Genomic DNA, 25,925 nt, shown 5'->3' with positions numbered 1-25,925 from the left:
TATATGAGTAACCTCTGTCAGGCCTGTAATCGTTGAAAATGTGTTGTGGATGTTAGGAAACAAACACTCGTACAATTTGGTGTGATAACGAACACTGGTAAGCAGTTTCTAACGTCACTTCACGCATCTGACAAGCTTTTCCTATGTGCGTGGGTGATTCTCTGTAAGGCTGCTTTTGGGTAAATAAAAAAAATGCATCCCTTACGTAGGCACAGGTGCCCTGGGTAAAGCAACCATGGTGCACGTTTGTCATTGAAGCTGCTGATTCATGTCTCATTGTGTTGGGAACACGTGTATGCACATCATCTTTTGTTGATAAGAACTTGATGATCGATGCAGTGTGCATATTACACATGTGTCAGTTTATTGATGCACGCAACTTCTTATTTTTTTTCTTAAGTAAGTATGTAAATAGGATACGTCTGAATAATTCACGAGAAACTACAGACCCATATCGTAGGCACTGATCATTCTCGAATCGGTTAATCTGAGGTAAAGAATGTATATCCCCCGAATGTAGAAACCTCCACATATAAAATACTTCTTATTTTTTGGATCTTTTATACAAGGAAAATACAGTAATACATACAGAAAATACATTGTGTTAGTGTATTCATCCACATGAAAAAATTACACAAGATTAACATTTATCATTTATTGATCTTGACGTGCTAAAAATAAATTAATTGACTTAGCATTTCAACGTATTTTATATATCTTCAAGGTTTTTTGTGTCTTCCAGAATTTAACATTTGAGTCAAAAGGCAGGACCGACAACAACAATCATGTTGAGATACGTTGCTAATCGCAATGCTAATCGTCTTGCTAATCTTCTCCCCTTTCAAACATCTGGCATGGCGGTTCCATCTGCGAACATTAAAATCATTTATGTTCCTAAAACTTACATACGTCTGTGACATATGGACTCGATCTAAAGCATACGAAACCCCCTTCGAAGCTTTTTAGAGGAAAGTGTTCAAATTCATATTTTGGCCTCGTATGTGCGGAAGGATTGATGGGTTGTCTTCACTCGGTTCAGTCTCCAAAGTATTTTCAGGTGAGATTTGGGTGCAGTAATGGTTTTGATGCGTGTGCCGGAAAGGCAGATTTAATTAATTGGATATTACCGACATTACCTTGGAGGTAGTTACGCCAAAAAGTAGAAGAAGAAGAGCTTAAAGTACAGGAACATAACTGAAGGGTTTGATCACATTTTTGAGAAAAGATATGTATTTATAATCAGAAACCTGGATATTTCTAAGGGTTTCACTATTGCTTGGTAAATGAATGTGCAAGCAATAAGTAAAATTACATACAATAGAGATCATTTGCAGGTGTTTTTTTTTTAAATTTCGTAATAAAAGTGGGGTTTAGTTCAAAACATCGATAAAAAAACTGTTATGTTTAACAACTTCAACTGCATCGATACAATTGTAACACATAATTATGAAAATGTAATCAATTTTATCAAATTTTGTCCATCAAGTTAAGCAAGATATTTGAAAACCATTTCGATCCAACGTGCAAATAAGCTTTTAAATTTCAAAACCATTTATATGCGAAAGAATAAATGAAGCAATCATTAAAATCATGCATCCCGTGTGATCGATCCGGCCCACACAAAAAAAATAATAAACACGGCTTCTTCAGCACACAAAACAACCTTAACTATTAAGCAGAGAAACAGGGCACGGGCATCGCATTATACTGTACGAGGTGGCCTTACCGACTTAAAGCTCGACCAGCATAATACCACCGGGATACACCGTGCCGTGGGTCGATCCGGCTTCGTCCGCACGACCATTTGCAAACGTGTTTCGATGGCGGAAAACATCAAAGGGCAAGACCGCGAAATCCGAAGCCGCCGTACAGTGCCGTTGGTAACGGCCGGCCGGTCAGATGGTTCGATGCTCTGGAGGCCCTGACTTTGGTTTCGCGTGACACATGGTGTGGCCATGCATGTGCGCTGGGAACTAGACGCGATGGGTTTGCATTGGTGAGAGACAAAAACAAGAATGGGGTAGGTTTGTTGTGGAACTACACCAACTGGTGCCTTTTTGCTGCAAACGTTAATTGTACCTCGTGTGTTTGAATGCGTGTGTTTCGCTCAGTTTCGAAGATTGGGAAGGCATGTGGTAATATGGTGATTTAATAATTTTTAACTTAATGACCATCTAGAGATACGGTCTGGCCGTTTTGATGGGAATGGGAAAAGAAATTAATGAAAATTGGAACGAATGTCAGTGCATGATAATTAGCAATATAGTAAATGTTTGTATTCTTTGCTTGTGTAATATAATTGTCCTTTATTTTTTTATTTGGGTGTTTCAATGCTGTATGGTAAATAATGTACAATGTTAAATAAGTGCAGTCTCCAATTATTAAGTAAAGAACGTCCACAAAAGGACTTCCATTGTTGTCCGATAAGAACTATCCCATGTTATAGTTTAGTCTACCTAACGGCCGGACCCCTCTATTGAATTCATCTCTCTAACTCAACGCTACGAAACAGCTTTCACGCCGACCGAAACCAACAAATCGCTCCATATGTGGCGGTAAACTTCAAAGGCACTCGAGACTCATTTATTTCATTGGTGAGGTACGGTTGGACACGACAAAAGGCAGGGAGTACACAGCAAACCCGGCACGGAAGGTTCCCTACTCCATTTGCCCATGGCGTTATTCGAATGTAGAAATGCAAACCGAAATGTGCGTGTGTGTTTTTTTGTTGCAAAAACATGTCGTGCAAAAACGACATACCTAGGTATGGTTCCATAGGGTAAGTGTAGAAAAGGGCGGTTAAAAGTTAGTTCTTATCCATTTTACAATTCACGCATGAAAATTCTGCATCAGTGAGAAACTGGCGCAACTTGGTTGTAAGAAGAAAATTTCTAGTAAACCACTGATATACGATTCAGATTTTACTTTCCACCAAAAACAATCCTTTCGTTCATGTCTGCTTAAATACGTCTCGGAAAACTTACGGTCCTTTGGGCGGTCTCTTTTCCAACCGGTTTACCGGCATGACGGGTAGCTTGTGTTGCCTGCGGCTTGACCATTCCGTCAGAATCGAGCATAATTACAAAGAACAATATACCGACCGAAACCATAATAATTCTCACCCCTTTGCAGGCACACTAACACACGCTCGTACGCAAGCCATTGCCCACAATCTTATGTCCTGCTGTTGGTGCACACTGCAAGCTCCATGCCGGAACCCTTTAATTAAGATTTCAACCGAAGTTGCTATCTTCGCAAAGGCGGAGACCATTCTCAGCTCCATTTCGATCTCGTTCGCTCTGGGTGATGTATTCATGGGACAGAAGATATAAGTTTCCATTTCTCGTCTTTCTTAGGACAGAAGTATCGTTGAATCAAATGCAAATATTTCCTATGGGGATGAATTGAAATTCTTTATCATGCAGTCGTAGAAAAATTGTTCTATCAACTCTGGGTACTTTATTTAGTTATAGATATGCAACATTAATTGCAATACGCTTGTAGGATCTTCTTTATGATCTTCTTCTTCTTCAACACAATTTATAATTTGTCATTATTAGAAGGATTAGTGAACGATCATCACCTAATTCTGTTTTAGTACCTAAAAATCGCTTTTGATATCTGGCTGCGCAGTTTTGACGTGGTAGAGAAGACCTCTAAACTGCTCTCGATTGAGCGTCATCGTCTACTAATTCACTATCCCGGTATTTCTGGCGGATGTGTCAACGCCATCACTTCATATCAGTTTGGGCCTACCAAGCATTCTCTGTCCAACTGGATGACTTAAAAGGACTTCACTGACTGGGTCACCCAATGTTATTCAAAAAACATGACCAGGAAATCCAGAGCCTTGTGGGTTTAATTCGCTATACGATAGTGAGTTCAAAGTCATAAAGTTCGAAGAGCTTGTCGTTATATGTCATCAGCTTATAACAGGTTCTGGATGAACTTGTAGAAGATAATCCCCCAAGCTTCCGCCGTTCAGTCGCAGATGGCCCACTCGATCGCTAGTCTGGTATGCTTTGCCAGAATTCCACAAGTGCTCATTCTAAGAAATATAAAGAGTAGAACTGTAGATCTGCCATCTTCTCCAAGATCTCCCCATCGTGAAGATCTGATCAGTGGTTGATTTAACCGTTTCGGAATCCTCTCTGACAGCTTCCAACTATTTCTTCTACGAATGGGATAAGTCGATCTTGTATAATTGGAGAAAATATGTTGTAGGTGATATTTCTGTAATATTTTTGTAATTGCTACATTGTAATTTATTTTCCCTTGTTGCACATGGGGTAGATGATGCTAAAATTATATTCAAAACATTTCTTTTCACTACATCATACTTTCAGTCATTACATACTTCAGTAGTTGATGTAGTTGATGTATGTCATGTTCCAGTTATGTCCCTCCGTTTTTCCCTCCGAATTTCCTGTTTTAGATAATAATGCACTTGACATTAAAAAAAACTATTTGTCGGTGTTAAGCGGTCCTTTAAAATAATATTTTCCTTACTCTGTTTCAATATTTCAAAAGGGCAAAGCGAAACAAATCATGTTAGAGCTCGTATTAAGCCAAAATGGCAGACAGTTTTTTTTATTTCCTCAGTCTGTTTCAATGGTACGAGTTTCCAAAGAAACAATGGACACTCTGCAGACAAACAACCGTCTTGAGCAATGTTGCAATTTACATAACAATCATAAAATATTCAAAACCGAACTAAAAAGCCACAGGCTAAAGGAATGAACTCCGCTCGTAAGCAATGTAGAGTATGTGCTTCGCATGGCCTATCGAAAAAACATAAATTAATGTATCATTTTCGTGCGGCCAACGAGTTCCAGCTCGGCTCACAAACGTTACCTGCCTAAAGCGCTCGGCCAGAGTCGAACGCTGATCGGATGCACACCAAAAAATTGTAATAATAATCTACAGTTTAAGAAAGGGTATGTAAAAAATCGTGAATCTTCGAAAATGGTTGTGAAAACGAAAACAAAAGAACATAAGACTAATTTTCGGTGAAGTCTCCTTTGCCGGTTCCGATAAAAGACGACGCACACGTGAAGGCAGTGGAGACGAAGGTGTTAAAATAATTCATACCTGTCAAGCAGGGCCGCAGCGCTTCCTTTTATTCTCAGCCGTGGCCGCCAGGTCTTGGAACGGGTTCCCGGCAGGGCCGGTGTGGATGAATGCAGGGGCTACGCTTTGTGCGATGGGCGATGAAGCGGAATACACAGGACCCGATCTGGCAGGAAGAGACGATCGGATGGAATGCCGCGGAAATGTTAAATTTTACACCTCCGAAAGCCACCGTATGGCGTTACCCCCACCAAAAAAAAAGATAATGGCCACGAACGATGCGCAGAGGAATTTGGAAAAGGAAACATAAACTAGCGGCTTCGGTAAAGCAACACACGGGCAAAGTACCGCGATCCGTGCAAGAAACGCAACCACGGCAAAATCACACTTTCATGGCCGCACGAAGAAGTTCGAGTTACAAAAAGATCGGGCGACGAATGATGATAGTGGGAGACCACTTTCGGGGAGTTAGTTCGCCGACAGCAGGGAAATACGGCATGCAGCATGTACTACGCTTCAACTGGTCGCTGCAACCTGACAAGACCCATCGTGGCAAAGTGCGATTTTTATTATCGGTGGTGTTATTAGCGTTATATTGATGAGTTTGGCGCTAGCAGCAATCCAAGCGGTCCCCTTCTTGGAGATATTTTGGAACGCATGTAACGAGCTGGGATGCTCTCCGTTTGATTCATTTCATTTGACCGATCCGATGCATTGGGCTGTATGGTAAGACATTCGATCGATGGTGTAGGCAGGAAGTAAGAACTTTTTTTATGGTATCCCGTACCTGTTAGACACGTGACGACATTAATGTGAAATACCGCAAGAACTCCATTTGTCTGAACATGTTACACGTATGTATGTATGCTTTGTGCAATCCGAAGTAGACCATCGATTGCTAGATTCTTGAGATGGCTTATGATCTCTTGCAATCAGCAATTCGTTTCGAGAAGGGTCCCTGTAACAGCCATAGCTAGTTTGCGAGATAAATACGCGCGGCATAAAATTGCTTTGAATTACCACATGTCCATGAACTGAGAGTTTTGTTTAATGTTAAACTTAATTCTATGTTTGTGAATTACTTTTTCCAAACTCTTCACTATTGTTTTCAAGAATTTCTAGTGCATTTTACATCCCGTTGTTATTACACATTTGTACTGATTGACTTATTCGCATAAATCTTGGATCTGCCCAATTTCAGAATGTGTATAATCTGTGTATAATCCAAGAAATCCCGAAAAAATCCGAAAAAAATCTCAAATCAAGTACATCACAGGAGCGCACGTGTGCTTTCCGAAAAACAGGAAAGGAACAGAAACAAATTTAACAAAGCTTCTCGAGTGCTGCTTTTCTTGCATCGTACCGTAGTCTCGATCACCATTTGCCATCCAGTTGGTGAAGACTTATAAACCGTCCCACCGTTCCCAGCAAAGACCCTGGCTCTGTCTTGAGGCGCATAATGAAGCCGCCATTTAATTGATGCCGCCTCCAGGGCGGCAGCGGATCTTGTTCGGCCGCGCGGTAATCCTTTTGCTATCGGGAACCCATTTGCTACTTCCGCCGGTTTCGCTTCTCTGCTTTGGATACCTCGCCATTGTTTCGTTAACGCCAGACACTGGAAAGTAAATGGATGTAAAGGTACTGGCATAAGAGCAGAAAAAAAAGCAGGACGCTGACGTACCATTAAAGGGGGATCGGTTCAATCTTGCAAGTTTATGGAAAGGTAAGAAGAAAAAAAGAAGAAGGCAACGCATCTAAGGCTCCAAGGAAATGGCTAACGGCTGAACCGAGATAAAAAGTTAGCTAAAGCAAGAAGAAGAAAAATCGTAAAATGAGTCAAGGCATCAGCGCCAACACGCGTACCCGTGTTTGAGGGCTGTTGCTGCTGCTGCTGCTGTCAGAGATGGTGCTGCGTTTATGTGTCCTGTTCTCCACAGCGATCCAGCGGGATGCAATGGGTTGAAAAATTATACACGCCCTTGAACGGCAAATGTTAGGTTGTGGAGGTTTTTATAAGACCTTGCTCACAGGGGCCGCCGATTTTGCTTTCTGCTAGCGTAAAGTGATTCCTTATGGACAAAATTTATTTATTTCTTTTTGTGGAACGAAGAAAGGAACGATGCTGAAATATTATTACGTTTTTTTTATAAAATGTTGTAAAATGTAGTTCATTAAACATATAAAGGTTTTTTTGTTCAGGTTTTCAGGTTTTAGGGAAACTTTTTTTTACCTTTTTTTTTATGTTATGTTATTGCACAACAGTTGCTGATTGCTCTAAAACGTAATTTTATTATTTAACTTTTTTTTTTTTAAAGATTTAAATCTACTATCTTTGCAAACTGTGGTTAGCTTCAGCCAAATGAAAACCTTACCGCAGGCCATAGTTCTTCTATTTCGATTGTGGTAAAGCTTCAGCTGTGCTTTGATCTTTAACCGCCTCGAACGATGGCGCTGGTCTCTCCCCTTCTTGACGATTTTATTTTTTTCTCACCTTTCCGTTCCGGCTATTTTTCGATCTGCTCGACACACGTCGAATAAGCCGCACAACCACGAAGATAAACTCAAAAGCTTAGTCAACGTTCAAACAGAAGGAACAGATGAGAAAGGATTCGTGGATTCGGACCAGGTCACACTGGTTGGAGCCTCGTCGTAACCAGAAGTAGCATTCAGTTCAGTTGACACGTAACATTCTACCGGTGAGATTCATCTTGACGATCTTCTTAGATCGTGCGGCGCCGATTGTGTGCCTTAGATATGGTAGGTTGATGACGTAGAGCAATCTTCAGGCTGATGCATGTAGAGGGACATGAAAGCTGTTACAGCTTTGCAATTGTGAGCTAATTAAAATGTCCACTAACCAAATGCGACAACGCAACACGGGTTGGTACGCCGGATGAAATTATGCCGGATAAAGTTCATAGTAGCTACATGAAATTCTTTTTTCCTCAATTGTTTTATTTAGCAAATACACATAATAACAGAGTGGATGAATGTAGAGCAAAACATTGAGGAGTATTACAAGTTTTTGAAATTGTTCATATTATTCTATCATTGGTACCGCATAAATTGTTGAAATAACATTAATTTGCGGTGTCGGTCTACACGTGACAGAACCGGAATCACCTACTTTCCAGATCGTTCCTTCATGATGATAATTAAGAATTCCGATACATAGTAAATATCTAAGTCCAAATAACCAGTCTAGCAAGTCAGTCATGGAATGCATGAGCTGGTAGATCGTCAAACCGTTCTGTCGACAGAATCGTCAAAGGTTTCTGTTTGTTCCTTTGCAGAAATGCATCAAATGGACAGTTTTAACTGTTTGTTTTACTTGGCCGTTTTTAATAATAGAACAGTATACTGCTTTGGCAAAAAGTAACTTTGGCTTTTGTACTGCATATAGTGAGGAGCTGAAGGTAGGACCAGTAGTACGGACTCATGCTTTGATGTCTTCATTATGACTGGGAAAGTTTATTTTAATCATAAAGAACGACCATTCCATATTGGCGGACTGGAACACTAGTCTACTAGTTGATGTGCAATTCAGGTGTAGAATGTACCTTTAGTTTTTTATTGTGCATCCGTCTGTACATTACAGAACATCGATAAATCTATCTTTTTGAACTGTACTCCTTATATAACAATTTTGTCTAACATACATGCTCCTTGTAGAAACCTCTCAACGTTGGTTTTTGTATATTCATAAAATTTGTTTAATTTATATTAGTTTTCCTCCGTATTGCTTTAACGTAGAATTAAAGTATCTACACCGTACATCACAATACCATTTTGGCTGTACATTAATGTTTTCTTTGAACAACTTATCGTCGACCGCCGGACAAATGGTCGCACGTTTCAGAGTGGTCGAAGTGGCTGCTACTGTGCTACTGTCCGCAAAAAAAAGTTTAATCTGCAAAACGGATGCTTTGTCGGTTCCTCTGCACAGTCGCAGATCAATGAATTTAGGGAGCAGCGAAACAAGAAGAGGGTGCATATTAAAATGCAATCTTTTGAAGGGACGTAGGAAGATAGAGTTGATGCTGTTCGATTAATGTGCCGACCGTAGGATGCTATATTAATTACAACCATCAAACTAATGTGCCCACGTACGGGATTTCACTTACAGTTTAAGCGCGACAGAGCAGGACCTTCAAAGCTTGCCGCAAATGACGACCGATGGCGCAAAAAACACAAGAAGGAAAAAAAACCCGTTGTATCGATCACGCTATAAGCGTTAACCCTTGAATGAGACATGATGGTTGAAAAATTGAAATGGGACACATGATGGCCAAAAAAAATAAAAAGGAAAATGGTGCTTATTTATTTTTAACTTGTTTTATACTCCCAAATTAATACAAAAATGGAGTCATTAATTTACCAACGCTGTTAAAATATTTTTTTTAAATATAACGTGTCTGACCTAGTCGAGTAATATTTAAATGTCGATACGAGAATAAATTTAACAGATTAACATGAATCGTGACGGGTTTGTTTGTAATTATATTTTTTCTACTGTTTTTCTTTCCTCAATCGATGCTGCTAACCGTCCCACGCCAGATGCAGCAATGCATGCATGCCTGCACGAATTGTCCTGAGACAGAGCGTGCAGGGCAATTTTTGATCGATGGAACATTAAGGCGTAATTTGAAATTTTGATTGTCGATCTTCAGCTACCCCATCATTGTGCCTCATCCTTACGCTTCGTGCATGAACACTGGGTACACCTTTGAGGAAAGAGTTTCTTGCAGCTGCTGAGCATGGGCAAATTGCGGAACCGTGTCAAATTGATGATAACTTCACCATTCAGCTATTGTTTCGCTCAGTACGATCAAGTGAAACGTGAAAAGAAGAAGCATACGAAAACAAAGAGAAGTATAAGAAATTCTGAAAATCATACGATCCGATCCGACACCTTCGTTGGACAAAGGGCAAAAGTGCAGGTTATTCTGTTGCCTAAGGAAGGGTTTTGTGGCCGCTTCATCGATGGTTCTCATTATTTCCTGCAGTGATCGTAATGGTTTCCAAATCGCCAACGGGAAATTTGTAGCGTTGTAATTAAAGTTCGAATAACGCTATACAATAAATCTCCGCATTACGTGATATCCAATGTACATGGATTCGCCATTAGCGATTTTTTCAGAATTTGGCAGTTCTTTGGTATTTTGCATAAAGACTTACATTTATATCATAGATTCGCTATTCGCTATGGTAAATATTGTTTTTACATAATTCAAATAATTCAACCAAAGAAATTAAACAATTTGAACTTAGTTTAAAAATAATTGTTCAACAAACACACATACACACACACAAATACCTATAATGATTCATACACACAATTTGATTAGCACCAAAAGGCAGTCGGAGAAAAGAATGTTATGAGAGAACACACATTTTCTAACAACATTCTAATGGTGCTAATAAACTTCTACGGTGCGTCCTCACAAAAGAGTAAATGAGTAAGAATAAAAATAGATAGATTGGAAGTTTAGTGTAGTATGAAAAAAGAATAATTAAGGTAAGTTCGAACCAAATTGATCGAATTATGTGTTTATTATCCCTTTGCGGCATATTAATGCAGCTTTTTAATATTATTCAAAATAATTTATATTAAACTAGTTTTAAAACTTTTCGTCAACTAGCATCACAAATATTAATTCGACTAGCTTGAGATAATAGTATGAGAAAAATGTGATAATAATCAAATCTTTTGAACGGGGGTTGTTTTGGCCCCAGTTCCTCTCGAGAAACAATATGTTCGATCATTCCGTTGAATCTGTTTTTGTTGTACATCTATAATGTATGGTTCAGTACTTGAAACTATGTTCCGTAAATATCCGAACGCTCTCGCTCTCATTTCGTCTCAAACTACACATCTGAGAGTTTCTCCTTCTCCCTCTTTTGTTGCTCTTTCTCACCGTAGCAACCGCCGCGTCATATACACACATACCTGCCCGAGTATACAAACGCATATCGCGAGCAGCCACAAAAGCAAAGAGATTGGAGCAGGCGAGCATAGTTGTGCCTTTTTCTCTTACTCTCTATTATTTGTATTGTTACCTTCAAAGCGTGCGGACGTACGATGTGTCGTGCTCGTTGCTAGTACCTGTGAAAAAAGAAGCTACACGCACTTGCAATTTACAGTGATTTTTTACGCTACTATTTATCGCGAGACCTGACCAAACAAAAACAACGCAGACGTATTAAATTGTTCGTTTGTTTGATGTGTTCCCAGGCAAGTGAAGGTGGCTATATGCAGTTGCTAAACAGCGATATTTAAATTGTGTTGTGTATTTTGTTATTTATTCTTCGTCTTTAAAAAGGCCAAGTCGTGCTGAAATATGTGCATCTAAGTGAGAAGGAATCATGCTAGTATTTACGCATTATGTTACACGTATTATGGTTAAAATTCTTTTCGATTCGCAGTGTCTGAAGTAATAATGAAAACACATTATGTTGAAAGACGGCCATTGATCTGGTGCATCAGCTCTCGTGCGTTGTCTCAATGATATTTGTTTTTGACTTTGTATTTCTGAATTCATTTTCTATGTGGTTCACAAGCAGGTGAAGCCAGTAGTGTTGTGCTGTTGTTTTCAAGAAAGAAGCAAGTACAGAATGGTAAATCTCTTTGCAGCATCGTTGTGAAAGAATGATTCCAAGAAAATGTTTGCAATTGTTAAAGTCTTCTACCAAACATAAACAATTGAAAAGTAAAAACACAACACAAAAGTAGCTTCTTTCGAACGAAACATCGGAGGAATTGGTGTAGTAGAAAAGAGAAGCATAAACACGCACACCATAATATTAAAGGCAGAACCAACACTATGAAACAATTGGTAGAATGGGCACCAACACAGCAACGCTTGTTTTGTGGCCACGTTATGTTACGCTGGAAGCATACTAACAACGTTCAATTTCAATTCCCGCTCAATTTCAAAAAGGGGCGAAATTGAATGTCTGTCTCTCTCATTGATGAAATTTGTAGCAAGTATAGTGATTAGATGTACGAAACCGGAGCATACATATAAGCTGCATAAAGATTTAGTTGATGTATTGTTGATTGGGCACATTGGTTCTTTTCTGTTTTGAATTGTTTTGGTTTTCCCTACCACGAACGAGTTTAAAATACCATAAACTATGCCAATGTATACATACAATGGAATTTAATTTTGAACTTCGGTATTGTGATTTAATGCAAATTTTAACTTTTTCTTACAGTAAACGTAACTGCACATAACACATCACCAGTCAAACATAAAAGTGCTAGATCAAATCGTGATCGCGGTGATCGCACTATCCAAAATAGTTACAAGTGTTGGTTTGAAAGCAAATGATGTAGTTTGATCCAAAGTCTCACTGCATAGCAATCGAAGTGTGCGTGGTAGTGGCGAATGGTGCGAAAAAGTGCAATCCAAGTAAACGCCCTAGTGTCACTGGCACCCCAAAACGAGGGTTCCGAAATGTGAGGCAACCGTGTGGCGAGTTAGTGAAAAATGGGAAAATAGTTATACCGTGGCTACACGGGAAGATTGGTGCGTTTGTGCTTGTGTGTGAGTTTCGTCAAAAGTGAAGGCAGTGTTTGAAGCTAGGGAATGTTATGGGGGGGAAGGAAAACCGTATAGAAACCCCACATTTAGTGTAGTGTAAGCATAACCGAAATTGAAGGCAGGTGTTATCAAATTGCCGCAGCATACGCAAATCGTAACTAGAAAGGCAAAACGCTTGATTCGTGAACGTGGCACTCAGTCTGGCGCAATGGCAGGAAATATTGTTAAATGGTGGAAACATAAAATACTCGGCGGCTACAAACAGTTTACAGGTAAGTGTCTTTTCAAATGTTGTGTAGACTGCATCTAACTCCATCTGGTAGTTTTTTTTTTCATCTCACAAATTCTTTTCCTTCCACAAATCTCGACACCATAAACCTTTCCACGAATGTTACTAGATCTATTGCACTGCAGGATTGTAACGGGGTGTCGTAGAAATTGTACCAGATGGTGCTCAATTTATTCCACTAACCGCCATTATCAAGTTGAGAAATGTCATGCTAGCTCGAAGATCACTGAACGATGGGTGACCCTTCGTAGAAAACGCACTATGCCAAACATCCATTAACGCTGTAAGATTAGTCGGAGGGCAGCACCGGATAGGAGCATAAGAAAAACTAGGTCTTTCGAGTATAAGCTTCAATATGTACGTCTCCTGTGCAATATATTCTTCATCCCTAAAGTCTGCTGTTTCTCCGTTTTTTGCTATCTCACTCTGGTGAGAAAAGTTTTTCGGGAATAATCCTCTCGGCTTAGGACGTACCCTTTAACCCCATTCGCTTCTGTCATCTCCAGGAAATGGCTAAACGATTCCAATGGGCCGTACCCTTTAAAAGTAGAAGAGATGACGTGTCAAAGCGTTGGGCAAAGATTATACCTTTAGAGGAAAGTTTCGGGAAAATGGTTGGTTACGACTGGGGTGCAGCCTTTACTAAAATATGTTTATTGGGGAAAAACGAAATTACACTCTTATCATTTCTTATTATTGCAAAATTTGACTTAGCCACTTTCCTACCATGAAAATTCATCTCCTACCCAAGTACTTTAATCTTTAGCAACATTAGCTGAAAGCGCCATTCATCCGCATTATCGTTGCGAGAACACACAAAAAAAATACCGTGAAACTAAACCGGAAAGAGAAAAAGACGTTTTGTACCTTGGTGTCAATTGGGATGCACAAGCACGCACGCACGCTTCTTTCCGGTCCACTTTGGTATCGGTTGTTTGAGAAAAAAACAAGCCCCCATTCATCAAAGATGGCGCGTGTATGTTCGGTTGCGTAGCAGCAGTAGCATCGGCCGTACCATCTGGCTTACTGTTCTGTAGCTCTGCGGCTAATTTTCACACCTCTCACACTCTCGACGTCGTATTGTGGAGCCATTCTTGCACCGCGGGCCATTTTCTCCGTTACGTGCCTGGCTCCCTGATTTGGCAGATGGTTTTGACCTAGTTACGTTGGGATGGAAACGGTGGGGATGATGTTAAAAGGGCGATCCAGGATGTGCTTACGAGAAGTTTGCTTTACCGCAGCTCAACAAACATTGTTGTCGCTTTATAAAACATTTGCCAATATTTAAAGATTCCTGTTTTGCTATTGTTATTAGAGTAGTTTTCCTCAATATACAACTCATATGCTCCGTTGAGGTAGGGCAATTCGAAACTTCACCATTCGATGGATCATCATCATCATCATAGTAGACTCGTAAGCTTAGTTGGATAGCGTTGTGTGATATCGTTTTCTTTGCCCTTTCGGTAATTCTTGAAGGGAGCGTAAGCAATTGCGGTAAGGTGAGCAAAACACGCTTTGACCAAGCCGTCATCCAACAAGTTGATTGGCAGCGGAATCTTCTATTGAAAACAGCAGCAACACGAGCAAAAGGTGCTAGTGGAGGTTACTGCAGTTGCCGAACTGTGCGTACTCGTGCGTATGGATGTGTGTCTGTTCCTGCATGTGTGTGTGTGTGACGATCCTCAGCGTCATTGTCATGCGTGTTCATCCACCCACCGTCGGTCGTCTCTCACGCACGGCGTTTCTCATTTGCTGTGCGTCGATCATTCTCTCGCAGCTAAACGATCGCACCCTCTTGCTCTTGCTCACGAACGCCTCGGGTAAAGACCACCACTTGCAGCTGTGCCACTCTTAGAAGCTAGTTCTCTTTCACGCTTATCGAGCGTTCGACTAATGCCGGTGCCGGGTTTCGATGCTTACATATGATCTGTCGGCTTTTCTTTTTTCTTATATAGATATTTTTTTTTGTTCCAATGCCGATTTCTCTTTCTTTCTCGATCGTTTGGCCGTTTTATGACGCGAGAGTGCGTGCATGCCTGTGGCTTCAGCATCCCTTTCCCGCTCATCCCATTCAGTGGTATAGTATATGGGCAACAAACAGCCAACCCCCTTACCGCTCTACCCGGCCGCTTCACCTTTGTATATGCGCGCCTTGAACGTACTACGGGGGTTTTCGATTCTTTTTGACCGCTCCGCTTTTCGTTCGCATTGCTCACCTTTCCTCGGCATCCCCGGCTAGCACTCCCCGTTTCCATGTCTCTTCCTCACGTTCACACACATGCTCGTTGCCGTTGACCAAACCGTTCCATTCGGTGGCATTCCTATTTCGGTCGCGTTTTCGGAATTGTTCCACTCGGCCTGCTTCGCCTGCCTGCGTGTCACAGCCTATGGAGCATCCTTCCGCCACTTGTTTCCCTTTACCGAAACCAATCCTAATAGATAGTGCGCAGCCGCGCCGGATCCCTTTTCGGTTTCTTTCTTCTTTCTACCGTGCCGTGCGTGTGTATGCTCGCGCGCGTGTGTGTGTGTGTGAAACTGTTGTTTTTTCACATTTATATTTTCGTTTCTTCCATTGCTTTTATGCTTCGTATCGCTCAGTGTTCGAGGCGGTGGTTCTTCTTTGCGTTCGTTTTTCACTTTTCTTACTACTTTTTTTTTACCTTCATGTTTCGGTGCGCTTTGTGGTGTTTTCTTGTTCTTTTCGTCATTTGTGTCGAGTTTTTACACCTTCCTTTTCGTCCCTTATCCGCCGTGTGTTTCACCACTAAAAACGATCACGTTGGCGTCGAGCATTTTGCCTACCAGAAGGAAAAAAATGTGAAGGAAAAGAGGGTGAAATGAAAAGTGGATGAAAGCAAGGAATATGCTGAAACGGGGTAGCCGTGGAGGGTGAGACACGGTAAAGATACGTGCGTTCTCGGGATTTTTTGTTGTTGTGAATTCGTTCTTACCGCATCTTCGGCTGGCGGAGGATCGCTTTTATATTCTGACGAGCGAGAGGAAGAGATAGAGGAACAGAAAGCTGTGTTTCTCATCTTCTTCTATCTGTTAACTAGTTCAATTCATTTTCTAGCTTTTTTAAGAAAGGATGTTTCCGTTATGCTCTTTGCAGGTTAAGGTTCTATGGCCATATCCATCGTCCATCGATAGCCTGCCACAGATCGACGTTTGTATATGTGTTTTGATGCTTTGTACTGTAAAATAGGACGGCATCCGACAAAAGCCGTTTCTTCTCCGTTTCCCTCACATCCCTCTGACAGACCGTCCCTTGTTTGGTGGTTAAGTTCCACCAATTCTGTTGTTTCGCTGCGGCTCGAACATTTACGCATCCGTACGCATTCCTACACACGCACACACACTTTGCTTTTGGGTTGAGAAATGGAGAGGGCTAAGCTAAGCGATCTCTGGACGCGATGTCCTTTGAAGCGATCTTCGCACATTTAGAATGGATGGTTCAAAGCAAAAGGTTTTCTGTCATCAGCCACCGCTTCAGTAAAACAGAACCGACCGAATAGAAATATGATTGTTGCGATAGAAGGGAATGTGAACGTGAAAGCTATAAAAATGAGGCCGCGTACATGGCATTCTTTCAGCCTCCCGTTTTGGAACCATCTGTCTCGGACAATATATTTTTATTTAATTTTTTTATGATCAATCGATTTACCATTAACATTACCTTTGAAATAAGCTGAATGCTTCCATAAGCACAATAAAACAGTTTTAAAATAAGTCGCTAAAATTACTGACAATTTATTTTTCTAAGAGTAACACATTTCACTAATGGCAACTTAAAAACAACAATTATAATGAAATCAGCTAAATATAATAAATTCATAAGTTTACAAAAAACAGAATTTTTAATGTACCAAAAAATGTAAACCACAGAACTTCGGTGATCGAATTATTGCAGTATGTACAATTTTTGGTGTGCCTTTCGGTACAGCTAGCACTAAACCTTCCATCTTATCTAAAATTAAAATCTAATTTTTTTACAATTTTGAAAATGTTAGCAAACTGTGGATTCTTCGACAGAAATTTGAAAAGAAAATTATATTGGAATATTGAATTATTTGTGTTGCTATTGCAAACGTGTACAAGATCCAAACACAAAGGTAAATAGTACTCAATTAAATTATTGAAGTGTTCATATTATCATACACAACCAGATAGACAAAATAAGCTGAATGGCAAAATAAGTTTGAGTTGTCATTCGTTGTGTCGTTACCGGGACCTCTAGGACACTTATTCCCTCTAGAATACGGGCCCGTGCAAAATTACAACAGCAAAAATGTATATTCCCTCGTTTCCAATTCGCTTCAGTATTATGCGAGTGCACATTAGCTACACGTTTGCATTGGATGCAGTGTGCAGCGGGCAGAAAATTAGTGCAACTGTGGGGAAAATTAAGATAATGATAATGATGCCTGGTTACACCGGTGCAAAAGTAACAACCGCGCACAACTCTTACAATTCGGTCCCGTACGTCGCACTTCATACAGGTAATTCCATCAGCCTCCGACCGACCCGTCTTGCCCCGGCATTTTGTGCACATGCTCCCCAAAAGGCAAGAGAGAAATCTTTATCGCCTTTTTCCCTACCGAGTGATGAAATGTGGAAGCGTTGCAAATTGTAGCCTTTTGTTGTTCTTTTGTGATGCTGGTCCCGGTGGTACTGTTTCAGGTGACTTTCGATTTGCACATACAGTACTAACCGTGCGAACGCTGTGGCTTGATGCTGTTGAAGTCTCGGTGCAAAAAAAGCAACACTTACAGCCAGATCCGGTGAAGGACTTTGCATTTTTTTGTACAGTTATGATTAGTATTTTATTCCAACGCTAGAGAAGGCTAATTTTTGCAAAGATCATACCATTGTGCCTGGTCAAAGATGGAGTACAGTGGTTTAACTTCCGAGATTCGACTTAAGAATTTGTAGTGGATATGTCTCTTACTCGTTACTTACTTGATGATTTTAAGAGTAACTTGAGGTTTTTTTTGGTGTTTGTAGAATTGAAATTAGCATAAGAATGGCTACTTTTTTCGAAATAAAATTAGGTTATTTTTAACCGTCGGTTAGGGCGATCAAATCCAATTCGAACTGTATTCCGATACATGAGGAGGAACCCTCGTACCTACGAATAGCTAAAATGCATAGGAAAAGTAAAAATGGCTGATCAAAACTCCTGAGATTGTAGTGACTAGAAAAAAAATAATCCCAAAAATTCAAACATATTTTAATTCAAAGCTTATCAAAGATATGATCTATCATAGTACTTAAATTATCCATTTTAAAAATGTAAAAAGTCTTCCTTCGTTTACACAACAATGCAACTTAACTGCAAAACTCATCACATCACATACATTTTTATTGCCTTCTAAAGGCCGCTTCTTGAGAACTGTCTTTTTCATGCACGATTATGCAACATTGTACATTACAATCATTATTAACATTGTACATAAAAAGTAAACTCCGATTCCCTTGCGAAATTGCACAAATATACAGCTGACAAGCTGCAGCGCCCGGTTTTTTTCTTTTGCTCTCTGTATGGCAAAACGTTCAAATGTTTCCAAGGAGTGTAGAAAGGTAGGTGAAACGATTTGTTCGTATACAGCACCCTACAATTAACCACGCAAAGCCGCAGCCGTTGGGGCGAAAGATTGTTTTTCAATAGGCTATCCTTTTATGTTCCAGCGAAGGGCGCATGCACTGGTTGCATTGAAGGGTTGCGCGGCATGGGAAGCGCAAGGTGCATTCATATTTAGGTGCATTGTAAAAGGCTTGCTTCAAATTGCCGTAGGAAATGATTAAAATTTTTCCACTTACCCACTAAGGAATGATGAAAAAATATACATACATCCAGATACACACACACAACAAGGAGCATAACTGAGATAAAACGATGGAGAGACGCCATTGCACCATCGAACGGGGCCGGATGTGTTGAAAATGCTTGGTAAGGTAATCATCAGCTTGTGGTGTGACGGAAAGCATAAATGAAGAACCAGCAAGAAAATACTGCCCCTGTCGATTGTGGGTTGGTATTGGCAAAGCTACCGGAACCAGTGGTCTGTTCTGTACTGCGTTTGCAAGAATATTGGTATGATGCATGTTCATCCTTCGTAGGACATCGGCACGCAACACAATTGGCCACGGAGACAGGGCATACTTCAAACGTCCGATGATATACATATTTCCGCAGACCCACGTGGTTTGCTTTTCGTCAAAGTGGTTTAGTTTTTCACCGAAACGTTCGAATCAGCTCCATCTGCTGTTTTGGTATTTGATGCTGTTTTTTTCCAATTGTCTTATTGTCGACCTCTTCCATATGATGCGACTGCACATACGTATCCACACCGATGTTTTACAACGTAATGCTCCACTCCGGCTACAGCCACCGAAATTTAACCACCAATTCCTTTTTGTTACCATTTGCCGAAAGCAGCCGGATTCGGTTTGGCGGCCGTTTCTGCACGTTTTTTTGTGCCTTCCGTGCGAGCGGGTTATGTATTATTGTGCCGGTCGCGTATTTTTACGAGCTACGGCTGAATTCGATTTATTTCTTTTGTGCTGATAGTGGACTTAGTTGCAAAAACCAAAAACCGCAAAGCAGCGCGGGCACGTTTGTTGCAAAATTTCAGCCGATTTCGTTCGTTGGCAGACGTTAACGAGATAGCCGCGGTGAAGCAATGGAGAGTGAACGATAAACAAGGAGATGCGTTATACGCTATCCTTCTTTAAGATATTTTCCAACGCATTTCACTACGTTTCGGGTTTTTTATTTATTATTTTTACTTCTCTAGTGTATTTCAAACAGATGCAAAAAAACTCGAAAATCGTACCTTGTTTTGGCCTGTTGTGTTTCTTATAGTTCCTAACGCTCAGTTATGGCAGATATTTCAATGTTTTCGCTTTTTCAAATTGTTATTATTTCTTTTACTCCAATTCGCTTCGAGGGGCTGTATTGATATCATGGGTACGCGAAAGGAAAAATAAAATAATTATTCGTTCCCGTTGTTGTTAAATTCAATCCATCTGTCACTCAATATGGTGTGCTGCTGCTGCTACTTCGTCGGCATCAGGATTTAACTAAAATCCTAAAAAACTAAAAAAAACAACAAATTATTCCTTACGATAATCGAGCATACACTTTTGAGAATATTTGTTTAGAAATCGAACACAACACATCATATTAATAATAGTGTCCCGATATCAATTTTACTTACGTATTAATATTTGACGTTTAGCAATGGCTTTGAATCATCTTCCAGCGTTTCCTGACTGGCCAACGCCTTTTGTTCAAAGGAACTGTCAAACAAGAAAACTGTGTTCGTTTCGTCTATTCATATTTGGAATGGAGTTATTTATTTATTTTTATATATATTTAATTATTACGGCATTTAACTGTATTGCCAGCATCAAAAGGCTGAAATATACAATTTTCACAAGGCATTTCCTCCTTGTACTTTGCCTTATACCGGGCATACTCGCTTGATTTCGTATGGAGTTACCGAAGATATTTATTCATCTTCTGTTGAATAAGTCTCTGATAAAAATGTTTCTGGTCAAAATCACAGATGAGCAAATTTTATTTGGCAATTAGTTGCTTAAATTGTGTATTTGAAAACCTGACTTTTGTAAGTCCATAATTTGTTTAATGATCAAGAGAAGGGAAAAAAATGAACTGTTACTATGACCACTTCTTAGCGCTTAAATTTTGTTTTTAGTTTTATCGACTTTGCTTTGGATACTTGAACGTGAATGTTAAAATCAACCAAAAACGTTTCCTTCACGTATGATGATGCTGTTTGGAAGTTAAAATGCGTCAACAAACGGCCACCGTCACTTGTAACGATGTATATAATTCTGCCGCTTTTTCCACCTGAAGAGTGCACTGTGTTTGGAAACGGCTTTAATTATAGTAAGGTGCAAAACGCGCATCACTTCTTGCAGCCATATACCCGATCGCGTGCTTTTCTGCCCATTGTGAAGCTCTACAGTTTCCCTTTGCGTGTTGTCTCTTTTGCCAGTTTTTGCACCCAAACTACCGAGGGGACTAGCATTAACGTCCGTGCAGCTTCATTGGCACTTTTTTTGCTTCGAATTTTTCGACACGCACCGACCATGTATGCACGCACGGGAAGATTATGCAGGAGCAACGATTGCATTTTTACTGTTGTCAGTTAGGGTTGGGATTCATTAGACGATGATTTTCCGTCAAGTGCATTATATCATTATAGTATCAGTCCAGTCCAGAAATAATAACAACTACACAGATTTATTACTCTATATGTCAACAAACTTTGGAGATAGTACTGTTATTTACTGGCAATTTCTCCAACATTTAAGGTTTCTTTTTTCCATTTACTTTAAGTGATTAAGAGAGGTTTCTAATACAGTTTCTATAGTACTCTCACTTGTTACATTCTCGTTAGATGGTTTGTATATCAGTTTCTTTATAATCCATTAGAAGTACATTGTGAGCAACATAATGGGTTCGTTAAGAACATATCTCGCTTCAAAACAATGTTTTTGAGTAAAACTCTTAAGTACATACGTTCTCTTGGTTTTCTCAAGTACTAGTTAACATCTGGTTTAACTGGTTTTCCATCTACTTGAATTTCTATAACATTTCTCAGGCATAGGTTTTTTTACCCTTTAATTACGCTTCGCAAAAGACGGCATTATTTAGTTGAATAGCAAAGTAACTGCTTTGCATTTTTCTCGACTCGTCTGCATTTGAACAAGTTTATACAGAAGGTTATATGTTGGATATTGTTTTCTGTTCTGTCCTCCATAAATGAGTGGCTTGTTTTCCCAGAGTTGGTCCCGGGTTTTTTTCCATTGGAAAGCGCGTATCGTTTAAATGAATGCAATTTTCATGATGTAGCGAAATAAAATTTTCCACCCCAAAAGATCAGAGTATAAAACGAACGGGAGCCCTGGTGTATCGTGAGGCTGTACTCGGTTCTTTTGAAGTGTTACATAAAGCAAAGGATGGAGATATCGCTATCGTCGTAGGAGTATGTTTACTTTCTGCTTCCTTGGTGTATGATTACTCGTTTTAGTGCTTGTAGAACTTTCATGTTGTTGAGCAAAGCATAGGGAATGGTATGGTTGAAAATACATTGTGTGTAACACTTAAAAATAAGATCCTTTCATAGTTACAAGTATCGGCAGAGTAGTTTGTTATATCCATGTGCCATGAATGTTTTAGTAAAAAAATGCATATGTGAAAAAATTAATAGCGGACAAAATAATTACCAAAATATTTTAAAGCACCTAACAGTTCAAAATTTCTAAACTATAAACTAAATTAAAAGAGAAAAAAACGTTTTGCTGATGTATTGAAATATATGATCCAAAATAATGCACTCTGTCCTACAATCGCATTCTTTCTGTCGGTTGCAGTAAGGCATATTTGTTTTTGGACCCATCTTTAGTAGCATTTATTTTGTAGCCTATTTAATGATGCTGGTGTTTGGTTTTTTTTCTCTCCAAAATCCCAAACTATGCCCGTCTACCTGCCACGGTCGACGTGTTTGTTCTAAGACTTGCTGTGCATTTGTTTACTTTCGTGCTAAGGCAGCATGAACCTCCTCGTGAGATTGGTGATGACTTATTCAAATGGAATTTTTGTTAAATATTGCACCACTTCTCACTACCAATATAAACAGCGGAACTTGGTCTTGGATAGCGCATACCGCGCCATCTCGCAAACAGTCGGGTTTCTGCCTCATCGAACGCTTGGTTTACGCTTGCTTTTCTCGTATCGTCTTGCATTACCATCTTTGACTCTACAGCTGTCGAAAATTTAGCTTCTTTAAGCCTCAAAAGAATGTAAAAGCCGATTTGAACATTATTTGAAATGATTCAGTAGTCGATCATGTTGTTGTTACGATCTAGTAAAAGATGGACTCTAAATATAGTTTTTGCTAAAAATCTGTAAATGTTTTAAATCGTTTTTAATTTGACTGTAACTGACGCCAAACATCACCGGATCTGGTTCGCCTACAGTCAACGAGGCCGTTGTTACAATATTAATTAAAAACAATTTCATACCGCATCTAATAGTTTAAGTTACTTCGTGCGACCGTCGATGCTGGTTGTGAACTAACCACCACCAGGGTTGGTGGTCATTAAACTTACTACGAGAAACGAGCGGCAGAGCAAAGTGTCGGCACAAAAAGTGTAGACGGCGCACGCGAGCTCTCTGTTTCGCTCGAGAGGTGCCCACACATCAAAGACCATTGCGCCGACAGACAGACACGGGCAGCACGCAACGAAGGTGCCCCAGTGGTAAGCGGCGCCAAGTTTGCAATCGCAATTCCGCCGTGTTGGCGCGATAATGTGCGCAATTTATAGTTATTGTTGTTTCAGGCTGCGAAATAGTGCCATTAGACGGGGGTTTAATTGATCGATTTTGTTTTTCCCCATCCACGGATGATTTCCTCTAACCACACCTCTTTGGGCTGTTGGAGTGCTCGGTTAAGCAGCGTTATATTACCTGGGATGGACACACTTCATAAGCCGCACGAAATGCATTCCGGTGCATATTGAATAATTGCTTATTGGATCGGAGGACTTTACGTTAGATTGTGCGCACGAAGCATGGAAAAGAAGGAATGCTCTTAGTGTTGTTTAGTATTATTTTGCATTTTGCACATTTGATTTAGGTAATTTGATGGTTTGCTCATACCTTTACAATTAAATTGTGTAAAAAAACTAAATTTAAAGTTTTCTATACAATATTTACAAACAAATATGAAAAATGTATTCCATTGGCAGAATGTTTGGAAATTAATTTACCCATTGTATGATACAAAAAATAGTTAAAAAATAATTGTTTTTTTTTTTGCTAAGCAAAATAGTTTTATTAATGGGGGGCGGTCCGGTAGTGTATGTGATAAACGGCGCCGGTCCACACGGCAGGACCGGGTTCAAATCCCATTTGGATCGCTCCCCCCCCCCCTTCGCAGCAAGGACTGACTATCCGGCTACGTTGTAAAATAAGTCTAGTAAGCCAGAAATGGCCGACGTGACCTGTAAGGTCGTTAAGCCAAGAAGAAGAAGAAGAAGGAGAATGTCTTAATGTATTTTGTTTTCCTGTTCTTGTATAATGTTGAATATTTTATTATTTATATTAATTTTGAATTTTGGTTTCTTTTCGTTTTAGGTATGTTTCTGAAAGTTGGTACAATTCTTTTCAATATTATTCAGATTGTTTAAGTTACTTAAACATTTTTCGAATATCTTCGTGTTTGTACGTATTAAACTTTTCCTAATTTCTCCAAATGTTAACTGCATTACATTGACAGGTGTGAGAGAGTGACATGCAACGCTTTTGACTTTTCTGTGGTTCAATGTCCGATTTGTGTGGACAGCACTACCAACACACTAGTAACAGCCGCGACAGAGCGGTCATAAATACGGTGTAGGACGTTTTAAAGCGATTTGAAGGGGTGGTGAATTCACATTAACGACCACATTTACCGTCCGTAAAAAAAAGTTCCTCCCATCCCTCTACACTCTAAGGCGTACCCCCCGGTCCGAATTCATCAAAGCGGGAAGAGTTCGAGATTAGTGCGTTTCTTTTGTGGCCGTTTCTGGCGGCACCTTGAACAGAAAGGGAATGCTCGGATGATTGTGGCGGCATTCGTTGGGTTGCGATATATAAGTTAATGACGATTATTGTCGTTTAATGGACGCACAACTATAGTTGGGGCCGGACGTCTTCGTCTACACGACCTCTCTCGGGATTGGGCGCGGTGCCCGAGGATGCTGGTGCTGACAAGACAGAAGAACCAGAAACCTCTCATCTCCAGCACCAGGCCCATTCGGACGATTGGGGTGGCCATGGCGGGTCGACAGCGGATGACTGTTTTATTATTATTATCTTGAATCGGGTTTTTTCTTTCCCTTTTTCTTCATCCCACCATTCTGCGGCTCACAGTTTTATTCGTTTTGAAAGTTGCCAAGAAAGAAGGTGAGACGAGATTCCATTTGTGGATATCAAAAACCTTGCACCGGCGTGTCAATCGATTCCATACCCGTAGTCCGTGAAGTGATCACGGGAAATTGAACGGAATTTTAATTGATTACCGTTAATTAAAATCTCGTACACTCCATCCTTCCGTTCTAGGCATAGTTACAAAAGGATGAGAAGGTAGTTATACAAGAGATGCATCCGACCGTCATGCATCGTTTGCGTCCTGTAGATTTCGATTACTAGCGAGATGGACATCGAATTTTTTGGTTTGATTCTTGCCGCCCAAACCGAACCCCTTGTTGTACGATCGTGGCCAAGAGCTTCCATTATCTGTAGCGTATCTGTGAGTCATAAAAATGGTGAAGCGTATCTTTTTAGGGTTTTAGTTGTCGGTCCTTGTGAGCCTTCATTAACGTAAGGGCAACGTTCGAAACATTTAGGTATTATCATAGTGTGCCTTTCGTATGTATGTTTTAAGATTGTAATGTTTTAAGTGTCCACTAAAAGCAATTTTGAACGACACAATGCACTTTTATAATTTTTGTGAAAATGATAATAACACAATAAATTCGAAGAATAGCGTTTTCCATGAGTCTTTACACTGGTAAAAATAAATACAGCTACACAATTATATTGCAAAGTGTTAATGCTCTAATATATTATTTATAAAAATTAAAAAAAAAATATTCCTTTTAACTAGCTATTCCTTATAACTAGCTATTGTTGGAAACTTAAAATAGGATACAATTCACTTTTGTTGGTAGACATTGTCATAATGACACAGGGAAATGATATGCCCGCTCATTTGACATTACATCGCGCAAGCGAATATGGAATACAGGGCGATTGATTTCAAAACACCCAATATGTTAACGAATCAACTAAAATTGATATAGAATCGTTTGCCATTGATATGGAATGTCAGATTCATACGATTCGTGTTGTTTTGTTTTCGTTCGTTACACTGATAATTTTTTAATTTTTCTGTTCAATTTTGATGAAAACTAAGCTGCTTGCCATTTTTTGCTGTTAATAA

General features: G+C 39.9%; 1 protein-coding gene across 1 annotated transcript in view; it reads left to right on the top strand.

Moving 5' to 3' along the window:
• Window positions 1-10,826: 10,826 nt before the first annotated feature.
• The window catches only part of LOC125766112 (protein naked cuticle homolog), a 47,530-nt gene continuing 32,431 nt past the window's right edge, over window positions 10,827-25,925 (top strand). The window contains exons 1-2 of the mRNA XM_049431765.1: window positions 10,827-11,315; window positions 12,289-12,889. Coding sequence (XP_049287722.1) covers window positions 12,826-12,889 — 64 coding nt within the window. The 5' untranslated portion in view covers window positions 10,827-11,315; window positions 12,289-12,825. The remainder of the gene's footprint in view (window positions 11,316-12,288; window positions 12,890-25,925) is intronic.

This window comes from Anopheles funestus, chromosome 2RL, assembly GCF_943734845.2.
Source record: "Anopheles funestus chromosome 2RL, idAnoFuneDA-416_04, whole genome shotgun sequence".
NCBI lineage: Eukaryota > Metazoa > Arthropoda > Insecta > Diptera > Culicidae > Anopheles > Anopheles funestus.
This window is presented reverse-complemented; position numbering and strand designations above follow the sequence as displayed.